This window comes from Vulpes lagopus, chromosome 3 (assembly GCF_018345385.1).
Source record: "Vulpes lagopus strain Blue_001 chromosome 3, ASM1834538v1, whole genome shotgun sequence".
Taxonomy (NCBI): Eukaryota; Metazoa; Chordata; class Mammalia; order Carnivora; family Canidae; genus Vulpes; species Vulpes lagopus.
Window position 1 is genome coordinate 106,945,909 of NC_054826.1, and position 20,919 is coordinate 106,966,827.

A 20,919-nucleotide genomic window follows, 5' to 3' on the forward strand; every position below is an offset into this window, starting at 1 on the left:
TGTAGTTCACATCCAAGCTTTTTGGCAACAGTGGTGAGTTAAGAGAGTTCAGATTTGATGATGCATCCTGAATATGAATTATGCTTACCTTGCTTTTGCCCTGAAATTCTGATACCCAGTTTTATGATGCAAATTTTGTAAAACTAATCCTGGACAGTGCAAAAGGATTGATGATGCCCATTTACTAGGCACATAGTATGTGCCCAAGCATTTTTTTTTATTTTTTAAAGATTTATATATCTATTCATGAGAGACAGACACACAGAGAGAGAGGCAGAGACACAGGCAGAGGGAGAAGCGGGCTCCTCGCAGGGAGCCCGATGTGGGACTGGATTCTGGATCCCGGGATGATGCCCTGAGCTGAAGACAGACTCTCAACCACTGAGCCACCCACATGTCCCAGTGCCCAAGAATTTTACATGCTTTATCTTTTCCATCAGCCTTCATTACATTTAGAAAAAAGTGATTTTGCTAACAGGATCTTTGGAGGAACACAAAAAGGTAGCAGTGGGCAGGGAACATATTGGCTAACTAGTTCATGTGTCTGGTCGTTAAGGGAAAAAAATTTCTCTAAAAAAGTCTCACTCTGTCAGGTGGACATCATATAATTTGAGAGTTATCTGTTACCACCCAATTCTTAAACTGTTCTCAGCTTCAACAACTGGTTGCTGGGCCCTCGGAGATAGCCATGGGAGAAATGGAGACACCCTCTGGCTCTGACCAGAGGAACTGGCCACTCAAGGTCAACGTTGCTTATTTTCCTCAGGGCTAGGCTCCACCAACCTGGGATAGGAGATGGTGGAATCCTCTTTGCCTTTCTTAGATCTGAGTAGACTGGGAAAGGAAAGCTCTCTGGCTCCTGGTGGATCCTGGGGTCCTAAAGCCACTCACCCAGTCCCAATAAGCACTTGGACCCATCTGTAGTTGCCACTTCCTCTGCTCCTTCCTCACTGTTTTCAGCCATCCCAGAGCTTCCCCCAAGGGACCTCTCATCTGCCCTGGTTTTCAATCTTTTTCTCCAGGTGTGAATCTTTTTCTCCAGCCTTTGTTCTGAGTTGGAAGAGACGTTACAAAACATGAAGAGCTGGAATGTGGGGGGGAATAAAAGTCTTTTTTTGCCCAATGTTGCCCAGGGTGTTTATTGGGGATTCGGTTGAAGTGGGAATTTCAGGGTAAACAGGTTTGAGTGACTTTTGCTTGTTGACACTTAAGTTTGGGATACAGGCTGGCTAGGGCATGGATTGCTGCAGCTATGTCCTCTATTGTGACTTACCTTTGGAAAACACCTGATTTTGATCACAGAACTGCCACTTTATGTCTTGTTTTCTTCTATGAAATAAAATCGATAGTTTCAACTAGTTGAGAGAATCAGGTGGGTATGGTCATGGGAATGCTTTGACATAAATGCTGTGTGACCTTGGTTAGGTCATGCAGTTGTGAGAGGCCTGCTTCCTGAAGGGGTTTGACGGATTGAGTTTTCCCAGCAAAGATTCTTCGAACTTGGGAGGCCACGTCCCGGCTGTATGGTTACTAACCAGAGGAGTCCGTTTTCCCGCCTTTTCCACGCCCAGCAAGTCTCCTTCCTGGCTCCTCCCAACCGCTACCTATACGCAGGCGCAGATCACGGCTGCTTCTTTCCTTCCACTGGCGCCCCCTCAAAGCTTCCCCTAGCAACAAGCTCGGGCTCAGCGCTAAGGAGGGGCGAACGCATGCGCTGCAGTCCTCTCCACCACCAGTTGTCGGACTGCGTGCTGAGCTCCTCCCCCTCCAAGCCTACCCCTTATGTCCACCTCCTCCCATCCAGGGTCCGCGTGGCGGAGCGCGCGCGCACTCTGGCTCGGTGGCTGCCCATCTCCCTGGCCCCGGCAGTGAGGATAGGGGGGCGGGGCTATTTCATTGGGGGTTCCGCCCCCTTTGGCCCGGCGTCCTTACCGCGCCTGCGCGCTCCCGCCCGGTCTCCATCTTGGAATTGGGAGGAAGAGGGAGAGGGAGACCGGGACGAGATCGGGGCTGTGGTGCGGAGAGAGACTGAGACTGAGAAGCGGACAGGGAGAGAAGGCGCGGGGACCGCCCTTAGCTACAATCTTTCAGCTGCCCTCAGGAGAGAGAAGGGAAAAGGGAGGAGGCCGGGGCGGGAGTGAGGGCTGTCACCCTCGGACCCCGGCGTGAGAGGGGCCGTGCGGCCGGACGTCCTCGGGGTGGGCCCCCTGTCGGTGGCCGAAGACCTGGGGCTCAGGCCCTTCGGTCGCGAATTTCCGGGCTTGACCCCTCGCTTCTCAAATATCCGGGTATCAGCCCCTCAGACTCCACATATCCAGGACCCGGGTCCCAACCTCTCTAAACCTGGGGCTCTATTTCATAGGATTTCAAATATTTGGGGTTCAGGCCCGTGCGTGCACCAGTATCCGGGGTTCAGGCCCCCGCGTTCAGATATCAAATTCAGCCTCCCTTCGTTCAAATATCTGGGGTTCAGACCCCACAACCAGAAATCCGGGATTCAGCAATTGTCGCCCTCGAGGAGGAGGAGGACTGGACCGCGAGGTCAGATCAGGTTGTCACCCCCTCCCCTCCAGGGGAGGCTTCCCGGGCCCGCCCCTCAGGAAGGGCGAAAGCCGAGGAAGAGGTGGCAAGGGGAAAGGTCTCCTTGCCCCTCTCCCTGCTTGGCAGAGCCGCTGGAGGACCCCAGGAGGAGGCGGAAGCGCTGGGGCACCATAGTGACCCCTACCAGGTGAGACACGGGGTGCAGGGGCGCGGGTCCCTGTGTCTAGCATTAAGGAGAAAGGGTGCTCGTTTTTGAGGAACCGAGCCTGGGCAGGCCCTCTCCTCAGGATGAAGCCCAGTGGGCTAGTGGTCAGCTTCTGGCCTTCTGCTGCCACCTTGTTCCTCTTCCTTCGTTATATCTGTCTGATGGGGGACCTCAGGTGACAGGGTCTTTGATGTCATGGGGGTCACGCCCTAGAGTGCTTGAGCTAATCAGATGGGTTTGCACTCTTCTGGTCTTCTCCCAGGTTCACTTTGCCCCTCACAGCTACCTGTTCTCCTTGACTATACACCTTTCTCTGGATGCTTTGGGGTGTTGATTCCTTTGCCTTTGATCTCTGTGGTGGGTCCACTTACTGTTTTTTAGGAATGGTCTGAGTGATTTCTTGTCCTTTCAAGGAAGTAAGTGTGTGTGTGTATTTGTGTTCGGGAATGCCTGGCAATATTTTCCTCAGCTATATCGTTACCTTCCAACCTCTTGCTGATGGTGTAATCTCATACATTTGTCAAGTGATCTGTCATTTACAAAGTGCTTTACGTTTGTTCTCTCATGTGACCCCCCCATTCATCCTGTGGGGGCCTCTTTTATTGCTGTCTTCCCATTTTACAGTTGAGAATATTGAGGCCCAGAGAGGTTCCCCAAGGTCACACAATGACAGAATCAGGAACCCAGGTTCTTGATCAAGTTTTGCCCCCCTGCTCCATGCTTGTCTCTTGACATCTCTTCTTGGCCAGGGATCCAGAAGAGAATGAATTGGGGTAAGATTTAAGAATGAGGGGGAGAAGAGCTTTCTTTTTAGGAGGGCTATACTCAGAAGCTTTTCCTGATGGGAGGCTCTGGTTCCTGTCTTCTGTCTCATGGATTTTTCTCTCTACTGTGACCTTCATCTTTACCCTGATTCCCTTCTTTGGCCTGGGTTCCTGAGAGGGCTCTTTTGACAAGATGATAGCCGTGGTGTCTCTTCACAGTTAAAGCCAAGCTGCTGGGGTAGGATGATCCCCAAAGTATTAAATCCTTTTGTGGTGACCCTGGAGGCAGGGAAGGATAAAAAACCGTATGCTAAGTGTCTGCATAGTGCTCGTAGGTATGAGATCTCATTTAAAACATCTCAAAACTGCCCTATGCTATAATCCATTTTACCAAAGAGAAGACCAAGTATAAGGAACTTACTCAAAACCCTGTTGTTGTATGTTGCTGATGAGGTGTACTGGTAGTGTAGCTTAGGGACAGACAGACTTGGGTTTCCTCATCTGAAGAATGGTGATATTCATTTTGGTGAATGGTGATATTGTCCATTTTAGAAGGTGGCTGTGATTTAGCACAGACCTTGATAATTGCTCAAATGTTCATTATTTGAAGAAGAGGCCTCTTGTGATGTTTTGTTGGCATCTCTTACATGTGGCGTGGGGTCGTGGGTTGGCATTCTGGGCTGGGTGCAGGTAAAGAGGTCAAGATGATTGCTTTAACAAGTTGTGAGCACCTGCCTTTGTGTGTGGGTGTATGGTGGGGTGAGGGGTGCTTGGCAGGGTGGCTGGCATGAGAATGGAGAGAGGGGCCTGTTTTTGAGCAGCTTGGGAGCTGCTGAGGGCTTGGCTGAGGGCAATCAATCAATCTCCTAGGCTATTCTGAGCCCTCTGCACCCTGGGGGCCCACCGGAGAGTCAGGCTTACTTCTTGCCTTCCAACTTCCAGTTGAGCTAAGGAGACAAAATTAACAACACAACAGGAAACAATGCACGACAGAATATAATTACATGCTAAATTGTTAGGTGCTTTAAAAGAACTAGAACTCTGCCCTGGGAGTCCGACTCTGCTGAAGGCTCTTTTGTGCCTAAATTCCAACAAGTGCTTAGCCTGGAGCCTGGCCTGGAATTCCCTGGGGGTAGGGGCGGGGTCCCTGACTCCTTGTACTGCAGGAGCTTTCTCTGGGTTTTGGTCTGGGTGCTCTAGGAGCTCTCCCCAAAGGCTGGAAAGGTCAAGGGAGGCTTTTTGGAGGAGGTTGATGAGCTTGAGGTGAGCTGCTAAGATAATAATAAGCACACTGGCCCGACTTGAGAGAAGATCCTATTCTCTGACCACAGAGAAATCCTGCTTTCTTTCTATGCCTCAGTCACCTCATCTGTGAAATGGTGATCACTATCTAGCCCTACTCACAGGGCTGTTCTAAAAGCATAGCAGTAGAGGACCAGGGCAAGTCACTTAACTTTTCTGAGCCTACTTCTTTATCTGCAAGATGGGGTAATAGTAATACTTCATAAGGTTGCGGTAAGGATTGAATGAGAGAGATCCATGTAAGGTGCTTACTGTACATGCTTAATAAATGTTATTCGTACACTGCAAATATTCTGTACCTGTGCGTGATGGCGTATGCAATTGGACTGAGCAAATAAGGCATCCCAGATCACAGAGAGGCCTGAAAGACAGTTTCTATCCCTGTCCATCCCGATCTAGGTCTCCTCCCCGTCCCAGGCCCTTTTTGAGAGCAAGTCTTCTGGCCCTTCTGGGCCAGTACCCACTTCTCTAACAATGGCCGGATTTCCACTGCCTCCGGCCTGGCTGTTTCCTGCTCTCTTCCAGGGTGTGAGAGGTTGAGGGAGGAGGGGGCCTTGACGCCAAGGGGAACAGGAAGGTGCCTGGAAATATTTGGGGTATGGGACTTGTGGGACAGGACACTTGGGAATCTGGGGTTCTGGCTGAGAGGCGGGATCTTTTATTCTTGGGAGAAGTGAGGGTTGTAGCAAAATGGATCTTACTGAGGGCTGGGGGGTGGTGAGGATGCTTAGCTCTCAGTCTTCCTAGCAGTTTTAGGGACTCCAGGGACCCGGCCCCCGTGCTCTGGTTGCCAGGGCAACTTCATTTTTTTTGGAGCTTTGATGTTCTGATCTCCCCCCTGCCCTTCCTTGTCGGTGCCTCCCCCTCATCAGGGAACTAGGGGAGAAGAATGCAGAAACTTGAGAGGCCCCTTCCTCTCTCTCTGAGAGTCCCATCTTTGCTCTAAGGGTCCCCCTTTTCATTCTGCAGGTCAGACCTCACTCTCAGGGCCCCCAGGGGCCATCATGCCAGCTGGGGGCCGGGCCGGGAGCCTGAAGGACCCTGATGTGGCTGAGCTCTTCTTCAAGGATGACCCTGAAAAGCTCTTCTCTGATCTCCGGGAAATTGGCCATGGCAGTTTTGGAGCCGTATACTTTGTGAGTTGGGGCTTAGGAAAATGGGGTAGGGATGGGCACTGCATTCTTCACGCTGTGGACCTCCAAACAGCCCTCTACACTGCTGTACCACACCAGCCTTTCCTGCCCTCTCCTGTTGGGCCAACAAGTCTTCCTGCTGCTCAGTTCTCACCAGGGGCCTTCACCACCTTCTGGTCTGGTCTTCTAGGCCCGAGATGTCCGGAATAGTGAGGTGGTGGCCATCAAGAAGATGTCCTACAGTGGGAAGCAGTCAAATGAGGTGTGTCAGGTTTGACAAGACTGGTGGGGGGCAGGGTGGGGGACCCCAGTCTCAATGTTCAGGCTGAGTAAGCCTCTCCTCCCCTGACCTCCTTTTAGAAGTGGCAGGACATCATCAAAGAGGTGCGGTTCTTGCAGAAACTCCGGCACCCCAATACCATTCAGTACCGGGGCTGTTACCTGAGGGAGCACACGGCTTGGGTGAGCTAGCATCCTGACTGACCTGGTCTCTGCCCCCATCCTTGTCCTGGTCCAGTCTCTTAGGCAGGCCCTATTCCACGTGTCATTATAGGGACCTTGGAAAGAGGGAAGTTTCCCCCAACTTCTTGAGTCCTCAGACAAACCCATGAAGAGCAATGGCTGTCTAAAAGGAGAGGCTAGTTTGAAGTGGCATAAACTGTTAGAAGTTGGAAAGGGCCATATGGGCTGGACAAAATGGAGATAGTATTGGGCTTTGAAGGGATTCAGATGGGGGAGTGGTGGTGTCTTGGGCTGTTTTTAGAGGTGGTGCTGACTCTCTGGACTCTCCCATGACTACTTCATGTTCTTAGTTGTCCTTCCTCTGTCTTTACCACCACCAGCCTTCCAGGGGTGGGGGGCAGGGGGACAGTGCCTGAGTGGAGGATAGGCAAAGAAGCTCTCTGGCTCCCTGCCCAAGGCAGATGGGGCAAGGAGTGGCCAGATATGCTGATCTCTGACCCTCCACCCTTTCTTAGCTCGTGATGGAGTATTGCCTGGGCTCAGCTTCTGACCTTCTAGAAGGTAAGTGGTTCTGGCCAACAAGTGGGAGAAGGGAGAAGAGCAAAGAAACTGTAGGGGAAGGGACCACAGGAGTTTGTTCCAGTCCTACCCTTGGATTCCATTCAGTTTGATGTTTTTCCCTCGCTCCCCAGTGCACAAGAAGCCTCTTCAGGAGGTGGAGATTGCAGCTGTGACCCACGGGGCCCTTCAGGGCCTGGCTTATCTGCACTCCCACAACATGATCCATAGGTACAAGCTGCACTGACGATGGCTGGGAGGGGGTGCACTCTACATCATTCCTCATTCAGCTGGGCTATGACCTTTTTGGAAACTTGGTGCTAAAGCCCCTGTCCACCCTTCCTCAGATGCATGCCTTATCCCTGTGCTTTGTCTCTGGCAGGGATGTGAAGGCTGGAAACATCTTGCTATCAGAGCCAGGCTTGGTGAAGCTGGGGGATTTTGGCTCCGCATCTATCATGGCACCTGCCAACTCCTTTGTGGGCACCCCGTACTGGTGAGTAGGGGTGAGTGGAGAGAGTGCCCAGGATGTTGGGAGCAGGAGTTGGCAGAGTGGGTGGATGATCAGCCTTTTTCTCCTGACCTTTCTCCCAGGATGGCACCGGAGGTGATCCTGGCAATGGATGAGGGGCAGTATGATGGCAAGGTGGATGTCTGGTCCTTGGGGATAACCTGCATCGAGCTGGGTAAGGATGATATTCTCCGTTCCTTCCTCCTCTTTTTTCTTATTTCTCTTTCTCTTACCATGTCTATACCATCTCATCCTCAAGCTTCCTGTCCATTTTGACTCTGCCCTTGATCCACAATTCAGGCAACTGTCAAATCCTACCAGCTCTTAGACCTGAAGATTTTGGAGCATTCTTCTCTTCCTGTTCACTACTCTAGTTCTACATATTTTTTGAGTGCCTACTGTGTGCCATGCTATACTAGGAGATTTGGGGGGTTATAGCAGTGAACAAGGTTCTTGCTCTTGTGGAACTTACATTCTAGTTGAGGAAATAGGCATGTTTTCTCTCAGTGTGATAAAAGCCGAATGGAGAAGTTACAGGAACAGTACAACCATAAAACAAGGGACTTGACCTAGTTCAGGGGCTGAGGACAATCTCCTTATAGCAGAGAAGTCTAAGCAGAATCATAAGACAAATAGTAGCTGTATGAAGACTATAGGGAAAAGCAGGCATGGGGAGCTAATACTAGCTTCAGTTGTTTGAAATATTGCAGGTAATGACTTGTAAAAAGCAGTGAGTGAGAAGGCCAGAGAGTTAGGCTGAAGTGAGTTCATGAGGCCTTGGAGCCCTGTCAAGGTTCTCGTGTCTGCCAGCTTACACTACTGAAACAACTATTTGTGAGGTAATGTTTGTAAAGCCTTCAGCATAGTGCCAGGTAGATAGTTGCCCAAGAAAGATATGCCTTTAGCGCCTCTTAACAACAATTTCCTGCAGTAATTTGTCCTATCCCACTAGTTTCTTCTTTCCTCCAGACTCTCTTATGTCAGAGAGATCTGCCCTAGCTGGGTGCTGTTGCTTCGCTTCCTTCCTCAAAGCCATAAGTGCTCCCCACTGCCTTCAAGACTGACACCATCCCAACCCTTCCTCCTACCAAGCTCTGCTTCCTAAAGGTTGGCTCTCCCCTTCATGAGCACCACACCTTGAGTGTGCCATGAACTTTTCCACTTTCTTGCCTTGGTTTGTATTGTGTCTTTTGCCCAAAGTCCAAGATTTGGGCACACCCTTTCCCTCCATCTCCACGTCTTCATTTGTCATTTGTGGCCACAGCCAGGCACAAATATGTGAAGTAGGCCAGGTATAAGAAAAATTGAGAGCTGTTCTTTTTATTCCCAGTTTTTGGTAGAGACATGAACACAGAGAACTATTTCTCTACTATTGAAGAAACCATCAGTCCTGATTATAAATGGCAGCTGATAATCCATATCAGAGAAACAGTATGGAGAAGGCTATGGCAAACTGCAGATTGCTATTGCTTAGCTCTAGCCCATCATTATGCAGGAATGTTGGCTCCTTTTCACCAGATCTAATTTTTTAGGAGAAACTGGAAATTTAGATTATTATTAATTTGTTAGGTTGGAATTGAATTTAAAAATCACTGTTTAGGCCAAAAAACATAAACAACACAAGGCATTTGTCTGGGCCACAGGGAGCTTCTAGTTTGTAACTTCCAATCTGAGGCCTAGCTCCAATATCCCTTTTTCCAGAAGATCTGCCCTAATCCCCTACACATGTACCAGCTGGAAGACCCAGCAGGCACAGCCAGCTTCCAGCCATTTTTCTGTCTCCTTATAGAGGAAACCTGATAAACTTGTTCAGATGTGTGTAATCTTCCCTGTTAGACTGGAAGTTTCTTGAGGACAGGGCCTGGTCTCTTGTTTTTCTTTACCTTCCCCATAATACTTAGCAAGTTTTTTTATCTTTTTTGGCACCTAATAAATGTTAGGTGGGCTGATGAATATGCTTTCTTCTGCCTTCTTAGGTGCTCATGCATATGTTGTTTTCTTTGATCCCTGGTCTACCGTGTGCCAGGGAAAGGATGGGTGTTATATTTTATAGAGGGAATTAATTGAGATTATGAATACTGGTCAGAGTCTTGCAATGAGGAAGTCAGGGAGCTGGAATGTGGACCCAAATCTTGATTTCCGTTCCAGCCTCCGCTGCCCACCTTCCCCCTCTCACCTTCTCCCTATTGACTTTTTTCTGTAGCGGAACGGAAACCACCGCTGTTTAACATGAATGCGATGAGTGCCTTATACCACATTGCACAGAACGAGTCCCCCGTGCTCCAGTCAGGACACTGGTGAGAACTGGGATTCCTGGGCCCAGGGGTTAGGCTATATAGGGTAAGGGTGTCTGGCTCATACCCTCCCCACTCCTCCCTTTTCCTCCCATGACTTCTAGGTCTGAGTACTTCCGGAATTTTGTTGACTCCTGTCTTCAGAAAATCCCTCAAGATAGACCAACCTCAGAGGTTCTTCTGAAGGTAAGGGCTCTCTGGCCTAGTATTCTCCTAGAATTGTTGCCTGTTAGAACCACAAAAACCCCTCAGTGAAATTAGTGATTCCCAATTCTTTCTCCACCAATAACTTCATTTATGAATTCCCACCCCCCTTCCCAGTGCCCAGTGGACTCCCTGTGTTTTGAAAGATTTTGTCTACTAGATTGCCTTTATTTATTTATTAAGTAATCATTTGTTTTCCCATCTTTTATTAATCAAAGATGTATATAATTGCCAGCCAGAGCTTCTGGTCTGCGTGCGATAACCAGGGTTACCACACTGATCTGATGTAATTCAAGCCAAAAGCCTGTGTAGCCTTGTCATGGGTAAATGTATGATTTCCCTTAGGTGTGTTTTGAGTTCTCAAAGGGGAGAGTAGAGGGGCCTGCATTCCCTTCACAGATCCATGGGAGCCAAATGAGTTGGGAACTGATGTAGACAGTCTAATTTGATCTCCTTGTTTTATAATTGTGGGATACTTTATGAGGTCCTGAGAGACCTCATGACGTGTCCAGGAGCACACAGCACTTTAATGGAGGACCTGGACTACAATCCAGATCTCTTGACTGTTCTTGTCTGTCAACTGTGCCTGGAGGAACAGGAGCCTGGCTGGGGAGTAGTAATTGGGTGGTGAAAGTTAATGTGGGAGCAAGGGTTAGGACAAAACTAGCATTAGCTCCTAGTGGGCATGGGCCCCAGGGAAGTATCTCAGGGTAGAGGGAACTCCAGGGTCCATGGGACATGCAGAGGTGAGGTGCTTGGCAGCAGGCCTCAGCATTCTCTCCCCTCAGCACCGCTTTGTGCTCCGGGAGCGGCCACCCACAGTCATCATGGACCTAATCCAGAGGACCAAGGATGCTGTGCGAGAGCTAGACAACCTGCAGTACCGAAAGATGAAGAAAATACTGTTCCAAGAGGCACCCAATGGCCCTGGTGCTGAGGCCCCAGAGGAAGAGGAGGTGACCCAGCTTAGCATGCCACCCTTTTATACCACTGTTGTTCTTGCCTCCTAGCAACTGTTTGGCTCACCTTCCCTATCCCTCTTCCTACCCTCTGTCTCCCTGTGCTACCTCCAAATACACACCCCTTGTCCTTCCCTGCCCAACAGCCTGCACCCTGTCCACAGGAGGCTGAGCCCTACATGCACCGAGCTGGGACACTGACCAGTCTAGAGAGTAGCCACTCAGTGCCCAGCATGTCCATCAGCGCCTCCAGCCAAAGCAGTTCAGTCAACAGCCTAGCAGATGCCTCAGACAATGAGGAGGAGGAAGAGGAGGAAGAAGAGGAAGAGGAAGAAGAGGAAGGGCCCGAAGCCCGAGAGATGGCCATGATGCAGGAGGGGGAGCACACGGTCACTTCCCATAGTTCCATCATCCACCGACTACCGGTATGTATCTCACCCTCAGTAGGCCTGACAGTGATGAGGCTGACCCCCAGCTCTCCCTCCCAAGAGTGATTGCTCCTCCTCTAGGTCTGGTTGGGTCTCCAGGGAACTCCCTTTGGGCCCAGTGACTTCTGAACCTTGGGCATTCCTTTCACCTTCCCTTCCTCTAGGGTTCTGACAACCTGTATGATGACCCCTACCAGCCAGAGATGACCCCAGGCCCTCTGCAGCCTCCAGCAGCCCCAGCTCCCACCTCTACCACATCTTCTGCCCGCCGCCGGGCCTACTGCCGCAACCGGGACCACTTTGCCACCATCCGTACTGCCTCCCTGGTAAGTGCAGCCATTTTCCCTGAGCCTGGATACCCTAAACTCCTGAGATGATCCCCCACCCCCACCCCCTGTGGCACTGGATTGAGATTCTACCTTCACTTTCTGTTGCTGTCTCTCACCATTTTCTCTCCTCAATCCTTCCCACTCTCTTCTCCCAACAGACTGTTTTGGTCATATTGCCCAATGTGGGTATTCCTAGCTTGGTGTAAACTCTCACTCCATTTCATACATGCTTAAGTAGCATGTTCTGGGATGCCTTTACGAGGCTCCTGGCCAGCCAGGTGCTTCACATCCCTGTGCTGTGATGTTTCTAAATGGCATGATGATAGGTGTGCTGGATTTTATATCCCTGGAAGGCAAGTAATGGTGGCCAGTGTCTGCCCCCTACCATTGATTAGCTCTCAGGCCCATACCCATATCTATATCTCAGCCTTCTGGCTCCTCTGGAAAGAGAGGATACATGCCCATTTGAGAGATATGAGGCAGTTATGACTCAGACGTGCTGCTTGTTCAAGGCACCTTTGGTGGTTCTCAAATTAAGCAGGACCTTGTTCCTCCTAAAATCAAGTTGTGATGTTTTTCTCCATTTCCAGGAAAAGATGGATAGGCTTTTCATAAAACATAGTTTTTCATCTATACTTCTAATAAACACTTAGATTATGTATTTGCTTAGCTGCAAGCATCAACATCTATTTTCTTAGAGGCTGTTGGTTGGTCTAATATGTTCTTAAGGCTAATGCTTATGGTTGACTATTGTGCTAGGACAGCTCTTTAGATCCTGTGATGCTTAGTGCTTTGTGGTGCTGTGCAAAAAGGTCTGTGACTTCCAGGGACTTAGCCACCTGGACTAGTTGGAATTAATGCCCATTTGACAATGGGGCCTGAGTTCCAAACCTCAGATGGGGACATCCAGGCCCAGTGTTCTTGATAATCCCAACATCTCATGGCCCAGCTCCATATCCTCTATGTAATGAATGAGTCCTTAGTGTTTGCTAAAAGGAGAGGAAGCCAATACTTGTTAGGTCAGAGTGTTTTAAATACTATTACATCTATATCACATTTAATCTCCACAGCTTCCTACAAAAAGGTATTATTGCCCCATTTAGCAGATGAGGGAACTGAGGGTTCGTGTTGTGAATTTGCTTGAGGTCATATGGTTAGTAAGTGACCGAGCTGGGAGTTGGCCCCAGGTATGTCTGATTTTGAACTAATTTGAATTGTTTCCACTTTTGTGCTGGGCCCTGTGCGGGTCTCACCAATCTGTGAAGTAGACTGTATCTCCATCATCCCGGGGAGGTGGCAGACTCAGAGGGGCCACATGTGAGGAAAGCAGCAAATGCGAATTAAACCCATGAGTCTGGGCAGCCGGGGTGGCTCAGTGGTTTAGCGCCGCTTTCAGCCCAGGGTGTGATCCTGGAGACCTGGGATCGAGTCCCACGTTGGGCTCTCTGCATAGAGCCTGCTTCTCTCTCTGCCTCTGTGTGTGTGTGTCATGAATAAATAAATAAAAATCTTTTTAAAAAAATAAATAAACCCATGAGTCTGAAACACATGTTCTCCGATAGAGCATGACAATCGTGTGTGCTAATGAAATGGGGCAGGGCTGAGTCCCACTTCTCATCCTCTCCTGTTCCAGGTCAGCCGCCAGATCCAAGAGCATGAGCAGGACTCAGCACTACGAGAGCAGCTGAGCGGCTATAAGCGGATGCGACGACAGCATCAGAAACAGCTGCTGGCCTTGGAGTCGAGGCTGAGGGGTGAACGTGAGGAGCACAGCGCAAGGCTGCAGCGGGAGCTTGAAGCCCAGCGGGCTGGCTTTGGGGCTGAGGCAGAAAAACTGTCCCGTCGGCATCAGGCCATTGGTGAGAAGGAGGCTCGAGCTGCCCAGGCTGAGGAGCGTAAGTTCCAGCAGCATATCCTTGGGCAGCAGAAGAAGGAGCTGGCCGCCCTCCTTGAGGCACAGAAGCGAACCTACAAACTTCGGAAGGAGCAGCTAAAAGAGGTGGGATGGGGCTGCAGCAGTGGGTAGGGCCTGGTGGGTGAGGCGCCCTGACTCCCTGCCCTTCCCACTGCCTTGCCCAGGAACTTCAGGAGAACCCCAGCACACCCAAGCGGGAGAAGGCTGAATGGCTTCTGCGGCAGAAGGAGCAGCTCCAGCAGTGCCAGGCGGAGGAGGAGGCAGGGCTGCTACGGAGGCAGCGCCAGTACTTTGAGCTTCAGTGTCGCCAGTATAAGCGCAAGATGCTGCTGGCTCGTCACAGCCTGGACCAGGACCTGCTGCGGGAAGTAAGCCGCTCTCCCCCTTTGCCCTCTTTCATGTTATGGCTTGGCTTCTCTTCCACACCCCTTATTTCCTTGTGTCTGTCAGACCCTGCTATAGCTCCCTAGGCTTATGTTCCCAGGCCAGCCAGAAGCTGGACTCCCTTAAACCACTTGGCTCCCTCTGCCAAGGAGTCCTGGGGTTCTCTTGACACCAACAAGGCTTCCTGACCAGACTCGGGGCCCTGCCTCCCTTCTGCCTCAGGATTTGAACAAGAAGCAGACCCAGAAGGACTTGGAGTGTGCATTGCTGCTACGGCAGCATGAGGCCACGCGGGAGCTAGAGCTACGGCAGCTCCAGGCCGTCCAGCGCACACGGGCGGAGCTCACCCGCCTGCAGCACCAGACGGAGCTGGGCAACCAGCTGGAGTACAACAAGCGGCGTGAGCAAGAGTTGCGGCAGAAGCACGCGGCCCAGGTTCGCCAGCAGCCCAAGAGCCTCAAAGTACGTGCAGGCCAGCGTCCCCCGGGCCTCCCGCTCCCCATTCCTGGGGCTCTGGGACCACCCAGCACAGGCATCCCTAGAGAAGAGCAGCCTTGCTCATCTGGCCAGGAGGCAGTCCTGAACCAAAGAATTCTGGGAGAGGAGGAGGAAGCAGTTCCAGAGAGAAGGATTCTGGGAAAGGAAGGGGCCACCTTGGAGCCAGAGGAACAGAGGATATTGGGGGAAGAATCAGGAACCCCTAGTCCCAGTCCACAAAAACATAGGAGCTTGGTTGATGAGGAAGTATGGGGTCTGCCTGAGGGGGAGATAGAAGAACTTAGAGTCCCATCCCCGGCACCCCAGGAGAGGAGCATTGTAGGCCAGGAGGCAGCCGAGGAGTGGAGGTTATGGGGAAAGGAGGATGGCAGCCTCCTGGATGAGGAATTTGAGCTTGGCTGGATCCCAGGCCCAGCATTGACCCCAGTCCCTGAGGAGGAGGAGGAAGAGGAAGAGGGTGCTCCGATTAGGACCCCAAGGGATCCTGGAGATGGCTGTCCCTCACCAGACATCCCCCCTGAGCCCCCTCCAACACATCTGAGGCACGGCCCTGCTAGCCAGCTCCCTGGACTTCTGTCCCATGGTCTCTTGGCCGGCCTTTCCTTTGCAGTAGGATCCTCCTCTGGCCTCCTGCCCCTACTACTTCTGCTGCTGCTCCCACTGCTGGCAGCCCAGGGCGGGGGTGGCCTGCAGGCAGCACTGCTGGCCCTTGAGGTGGGGCTGGTGGGCCTGGGGGCCTCCTATCTACTTCTTTGTACAGCTCTGCACCTGCCCCCAAGTCTGTTCCTACTCCTGGCCCAGGGCACTGCACTGGGGGCTGTCCTGGGTCTGAGTTGGCGACGTGGCCTTATGGGAGTTCCTCTGGGCCTTGGGGCCGCCTGGCTACTAGCCTGGCCAGGCCTGGCTCTTCCTCTGGCAGCTCTCGCAGCTGGGGGCAATTGGGTGCGGGAGCAGGGCCCCCGGATGCGCCGGGGTATCTCTCGACTCTGGTTGCGGGCCCTGCTGCGCCTGTCACCCATGGCCTTTCGTGCCCTACAGGGCTGTGGGGCTGTGGGGGACCGGGGCCTGTTTGCACTCTACCCCAAAACCAATAAGGATGGTTTCCGCAGCCGTCTGCCTATCCCTGGGCCCCGGCGGGGTAATCCCCGCACTGCCCGTCACCCACTAGTCCTGTTGTCGAGGTTTTGGACCTTGTGCAAGGGCTGGAACTGGCGCCTGGCGCGGGCCAGCCAAGGTTTAGCCTCCCACTTACCCCCATGGGCCATCCACACACTGGCCAGCTGGGGCCTGCTCCGGGGTGAAAGGCCCAGCCGTATCCCCCGGCTGCTGCCACGCAGCCAGCGCCGGCTAGGACCCCCTGCCTCTCGCCAGCCAGCGCCTGAAACTCTAGCTGGGCGGCGATCCCGAACCCGCCAGTCCCGGGCCCTGCCTCCCTGGAGGTAACCAACTCTAGCTCCTCTTCAGCCTGAATCTAGAGCATTGAGCACTTTATCTCCCACTACTCAGTAAGGTTTCTCCAGTCCCAATCCTCTCCTCCCTCTCACCCCTCCTTCCTTAGTATACTTCACCACCATACCCCAGTCCTTTGGACCTCTAGACAGGCAGCCTCCTCCATCATGGAGTCCAGAAGTTACACTTTGTGTTCTCCTGACACTCCTCTCCCACCCTAAATTATTGCTGTTCTCCCGCTGTGTGTGTGCTCATCCTCACCCTCATCAACTCAGGCCTGGGGCCAGGGGTGGCCGTGGGTGGGAAGTCATGTTTTTTTTTTTTCTCTCTTTGATTTTGTTTTTCTGTCTCCCTTCCAACCTGTCCCCTTTCCCCCACCAAAAAAAAAAAAAAAAAGACAAACATAAATAAAATATCTGAGCGGAACTGTACCTTTGGCCCAGGCTGCCTCTGTCTGCTTTGTCCTGCCGCCTAGCCTCCCGGGTATGCCCCCAATCTGGACCCTTGGCCCCCAGTTCCATGACCTCTTCACCCCCATCTACGTTATCTTAATCCCTTTCACTTCTCAGCCTCATCCTCTCTGCCTTCATAGCTTCATTGCGCCATGACCACCACCAGCTGGGAGGTCTCAGCTCCTGTTGAGCTTCCACAGAACTTATTGGTCCCAGAATTCCTTGATTGGTGGATTCTTTCCAGAGAGTCCTTAGGTTCTGGGTCCTTTTGCCCTCATACCCTGCTTTTTCTCCCAACCCATTCCCTATGTGGTTCCCTTCTGTCTGGGAGCTGAATTTCTCTCCTGGCATTAGGTTTTACCCTAGAGGGCTTGGGATGGGACTGCAAACCCTCCACTGTAGGGGGTGGTGAGTTTTGGGGGACCATGGAAATGGGAATGGTTGTGGGCCTGGAGTGGGAGCTGAGTACATGAGGGGCCGGGCTGGAAGGTGGAGATCTGGTCAGGGTAGCAGCTGCTGGCCCATTGAACTTGTCAGGCCCTTTCCGGCCACTTCCTTTGCCCCTTTCCCTGACGTGACCCAAGATGGGGCTACCCCTTATCCACTTCTCTGCTCAGAGCTTATCCTCCTTCCCTCCCTCCCACCCCGAGGTGCTGAACCTGGGACTTCCTCTGTCTTTCCTTAGCTGTGTTGCTCTCTTCCATGGGTGTGTTGTGTGACTCGGTTTTCTCAGTCCCATGCACATTCTTTGCTCACTTGGCTCTGTCTCTGGGTTGTATTTACTCCCTCTTTGCATGGTCAGAGCTGCTCATGTGCACTCAGTACCCTAAAGATTTTCAGTTCCCTGTCCATGAACTCTCCTGCTGTTTCTTGTGAGTTGTCTACCCAACTTTGAACATGCTCTTGGAACCTGTCTTGTTTACCCTGTATCTCTCGCCCATTGAGAATCTTCCTGATCTCTCTCAACACAATCCCATCTCTCCATGTCTGTCTGTATACAGCTCCCCCCGCCCCCTCTGTCTAACATGTTTTCTGTTTCTCTCCCTCTCCCTGTCTCTGCTTCTGTCTCCTCTTCTCTCTCTCTCTTCTCCCCCTCTCCCTGGTTGTTCCTCCTGCTCCTCCTCTCCCTTGCCCCCATCTCCCCTTGGTCCGTCCACTGCATAGTCTAAGGAGCTGCAGATCAAGAAGCAGTTCCAGGAGACGTGTAAGATCCAGACTCGGCAGTACAAGGCCCTGCGGGCACACTTGCTGGAGACCACGCCAAAAGCTCAGCACAAGAGCCTCCTTAAGCGGCTCAAGGAAGAGCAGACCCGCAAGCTGGCGATCCTAGCTGAGCAGTACGACCAGTCCATCTCAGAGATGCTCAGCTCGCAGGCGGTGAGGCCTGGGGTCCTGGGAGGGAGCATGGTGGAGGTTGGCATCTGTATGCCTGGCTTACTTATGGAGAGTGGGAATGGGGTAGTGTGGGCAAAGATGGGGCTCTTATTCTTGGGGGAATCTTGGATACTCTCCCACTGTTAGTATTCTCTGCCATGGTTTTATTGTCTCTGAAGTATTTTCTTAAGGTCTTGACAAAGCCAGCCTGACTACCAAGAACCACCATAGAAAGTGGCTATAATATTTTCCTGGGCCTGAGTTAGTTTAATGTGTTAACAGAGAGCAAATCAGAATGATTGTGGCCCTCAGGCCAATTTACTCAGACTTCTGGAGGATTTTGAAGATTGATGCTCTGAGAGTGATCACACTACAACACTGGAATGGGCCAACTAAAAAATACATATAGTGTAAAAAGTCAAAGTGCCCCTATTTGTTGCCATTCTCTCACCCAATCCGACCTCTCAGAGGTAACTTGGTAATTATATTTTAGATTTTCATTCTATGTCCATTTGGAAAATTACATAAAATTTTGAACAGAAATAGATTTGTATTATACATACTGTTCTTTTTCCACCTAATATTTCTTGGACATCTTTCCATGTCAGTACACCTGTCTCATTTTTGAAACAGCGTAAAATTTTCCATGGTATGGATGTACCATAATTTATTTAACCCATCCCTTATTGGTGGACATTTAGGTTGTTTCCAGTATTTTGCTATTACAACGCTTCAGTGAACACCTTCGAGCACATGTGCAAGTATACCTGGGGGATAAATTCCTGGAAGTGTAATTGCTGTGTCACAGGGTATGACGACCTTTCATTTTGATAGATGTTGAGACTGGCTGCTTCTTGAAACCTTAGGGCCCAGGCCTACCTGGGGCAGGGGAGGATTGTGGGGATGGGGGAGGAGGCCCCTAAAATTAGTTCTTCCTGTTTGCCAGCTGCGGCTTGATGAGACCCAGGAGGCGGAATTCCAGGCTCTTCGGCAGCAGCTTCAACAGGAGCTGGAGCTGCTCAATGCCTACCAGAGCAAGATCAAGATCCGCACAGAGAGTCAGCATGAGCGGGAGCTGCGGGAGCTGGAGCAGAGGGTGGCTCTGAGGCGGGCACTGCTAGAGCAGCGGGTAAGGGGGTTCTGACGCTGGGATGCACTGGGGAGGGCAGGCTCCCCACTTCCTGCCCTGGACATGCTAACTTCTCTTCTGGGTGTCCCAGGTGGAAGAGGAGCTGCTGGCCTTGCAGACAGGGCGCTCCGAGCGAATCCGGAGTTTGCTCGAGCGGCAGGCCCGTGAGATCGAGGCTTTCGATGCTGAGAGCATGAGGCTGGGCTTCTCCAGTATGGCTCTGGGGGGCATCCCAGCCGAGGCTGCTGCCCAGGGCTATCCTGCTCCACCCCCTGCCCCTGCCTGGCCTTCCCGTCCTGTTCCCCGATCAGGGGCACATTGGAGCCATGGCCCTCCTCCTCCGGGCATGCCCCCCCCAGCCTGGCGTCAGCCCTCTCTGCTGGCTCCTCCAGGTCCCCCAAACTGGCTGGGGCCCCCCACACAGAGTGGGACACCCCGTGGTGGAGCCCTACTGCTGCTAAGAAATAGCCCTCAGCCCCTCCGGCGGGCAGCATCGGGGGGCAGTGGTAGTGATAACGTGGGCCCACCTGCCGCTGCAGTGCCTGGGCCTCTGAGCCGGAGCACCAGTGTTGCTTCCCACATCCTCAATGGTTCCTCCCACTTCTATTCCTGAAGTGTAGGGTGGATGAGCAGATGAATGGGGGCAGGGGCAGGGGTGGGTGGAGCCTGATCCTGGAGGGCTGTAAGCTTGAGGCCCACCCGAGGGTGGGGAACAGGATGTTGGCTCCAGCTCCCCTCAGACCTCCTCATCTCATGAGCTTCTTGGGCTGGCCAGTGGCCCAGGGCCAGCTTGGGTATAGGTGCCTCAAGGCTGACCAGGAGCCCCTGCCTCCCCACCATGGTGCCAGGGTCTCTCTCCATCACAGCCTCGGGAAAGGAGGGAGATGTGCGTGTCAAATATTCATCTGGTCCCCTGGGGGAGGGGAAGGGTGGGTCTAGATATATTATATTCAGAGAAATATACTACCCCCTGTAATGGGGCCGTGGACTGGGGATGCCAGGCACCCCCAGACCTGGGGTGTGGCAGAGCAGGTCTGGGGTGGGGAGAACAGAAAGAAAAGGCCTTCTAGGAAAGAAGGATTAGGATGGGGTCTTGGGGTCAGGTTGCCTGGTCTCTCCATTCCCCACCCCCGTTGCTGTCTGACGTCCTGTGCCGTCTTGTCCTTTACCTTTTTTTTTTTTTTTTTTTTAATTGAGATCAGAGCTGGGGCAGGGGAACAAGGGAAGGACCTTGGAAGGGGCTGCTCTCAGGCCTGGGGGCAGTCATGGGAGCCCCTCCCAGCTACGGGGTTGGCACAGAGCCCCACAGCAAGCTTTTAATAAACTGTTGGTTATTCTAACAGACTCTAGGACTCACCCTTTCTGTCTAAGGTGTGTATTAAGGATTCTTGGTGGGCAGTGATAGTGTTACTTGTGTTTAAAGAGTATTGGGTTGTGTAACTAAAAATTTCAATGATTTTAAGGACTTTGAGCATGACTGGATCCAAAACTTTAAAGGAATTCATCAGGTTTTTGGCCTCTACTTCCCTTTGCTTTGGCTTCAAACATTTTCAGAAGGTTCACCTCACACATAGGCTCCTGGCAGCTCTAAGCCTACATCTTAGCAGCAGCCTCAACAGCAAGAATGCCAGCAAAGTCCTAAAGTGACTTCATTGGCTCAGTCTGAAGCCAGAGGCCTGGGGTACTTGGATTGGTCAGGTCTACAACCTGTACCCACCCCTTTAAGCCGAAAGAATTGGCCCAGGGACTAAGTGGCTGTTTCCAGAAGGGGAGAGAAAGAAGACGTAAACACCAGCTGTCCCCAAGTTATTTCATTATGTTTTTCACATTTTTCTTAAGGCCAGTTATTCACACCCTCCTCCCAGCTAGGCATCAGGTTATAAAACAGCTTAAAAGCAGGATGATGATGAGCCCTGCTGGTCAGGGTGGAAGGAAGTGGGTAGGAGCCACACTCTTCTCTGATAGAACCTGGTGGCAGACTGGATGGCAGGGGCTGGAGGCTGGGACTTCATTTGGAAAACCTGGGGG

General features: G+C 51.9%; 2 protein-coding genes across 13 annotated transcripts in view; both read left to right on the forward strand.

Annotated features, from left to right (window-relative positions):
• Positions 1 to 1,123, forward strand: part of TMEM219 (transmembrane protein 219) — a 48,894-nt gene extending 47,771 nt beyond the window's left edge. For all 7 annotated transcript variants that reach the window (XM_041748259.1, XM_041748260.1, XM_041748261.1 and 4 more), the window contains one exon: positions 1,023 to 1,123. The gene's annotated coding sequence lies outside the window, so the exon portion shown is untranslated. The remainder of the gene's footprint in view (positions 1 to 1,022) is intronic.
• Positions 1,124 to 1,961: 838 nt separating this feature from the next.
• TAOK2 (TAO kinase 2) lies at positions 1,962 to 20,235 on the forward strand. Of its 6 annotated transcripts, none has more exons than XM_041747273.1 (19): positions 1,962 to 2,728; positions 5,782 to 5,948; positions 6,136 to 6,207; positions 6,306 to 6,407; positions 6,923 to 6,968; positions 7,100 to 7,196; positions 7,348 to 7,461; positions 7,560 to 7,651; positions 9,680 to 9,773; positions 9,875 to 9,956; positions 10,763 to 10,930; positions 11,080 to 11,358; positions 11,526 to 11,687; positions 13,324 to 13,689; positions 13,770 to 13,973; positions 14,212 to 14,451; positions 17,553 to 17,765; positions 18,709 to 18,891; positions 18,983 to 20,235. In XM_041747273.1, exons 2-19 carry the CDS (start codon positions 5,817 to 5,819, stop codon positions 19,502 to 19,504), a joined length of 3,168 nt encoding a protein of 1,055 aa, XP_041603207.1. In that variant the 5' UTR covers positions 1,962 to 2,728; positions 5,782 to 5,816; the 3' UTR covers positions 19,505 to 20,235. The 6 variants fall into 6 exon arrangements, with proteins under 6 accessions (XP_041603207.1, XP_041603208.1, XP_041603210.1 ...); XM_041747274.1 differs by having other exon boundaries at positions 11,098 to 11,358; XM_041747276.1 differs by lacking the exon at positions 18,983 to 20,235 and adding an exon at positions 18,464 to 18,571 and having other exon boundaries at positions 18,709 to 18,850.
• Positions 20,236 to 20,919: the final 684 nt, after the last annotated feature.

Bases quoted from the DNA above. Each gene is read 5' to 3' on its own strand.
- TAOK2 (XM_041747271.1), top strand. From the start codon at position 5,817: ATGCCAGCTGGGGGCCGGGCCGGGAGCCTGAAGGACCCTGATGTGGCT. The intron at 6,408-6,922 runs GTGAGCTAGCAT...ACCCTTTCTTAG, and splicing joins TGAGGGAGCACACGGCTTGG to CTCGTGATGGAGTATTGCCT. The intron at 9,774-9,874 runs GTGAGAACTGGG...CATGACTTCTAG, and splicing joins GTGCTCCAGTCAGGACACTG to GTCTGAGTACTTCCGGAATT.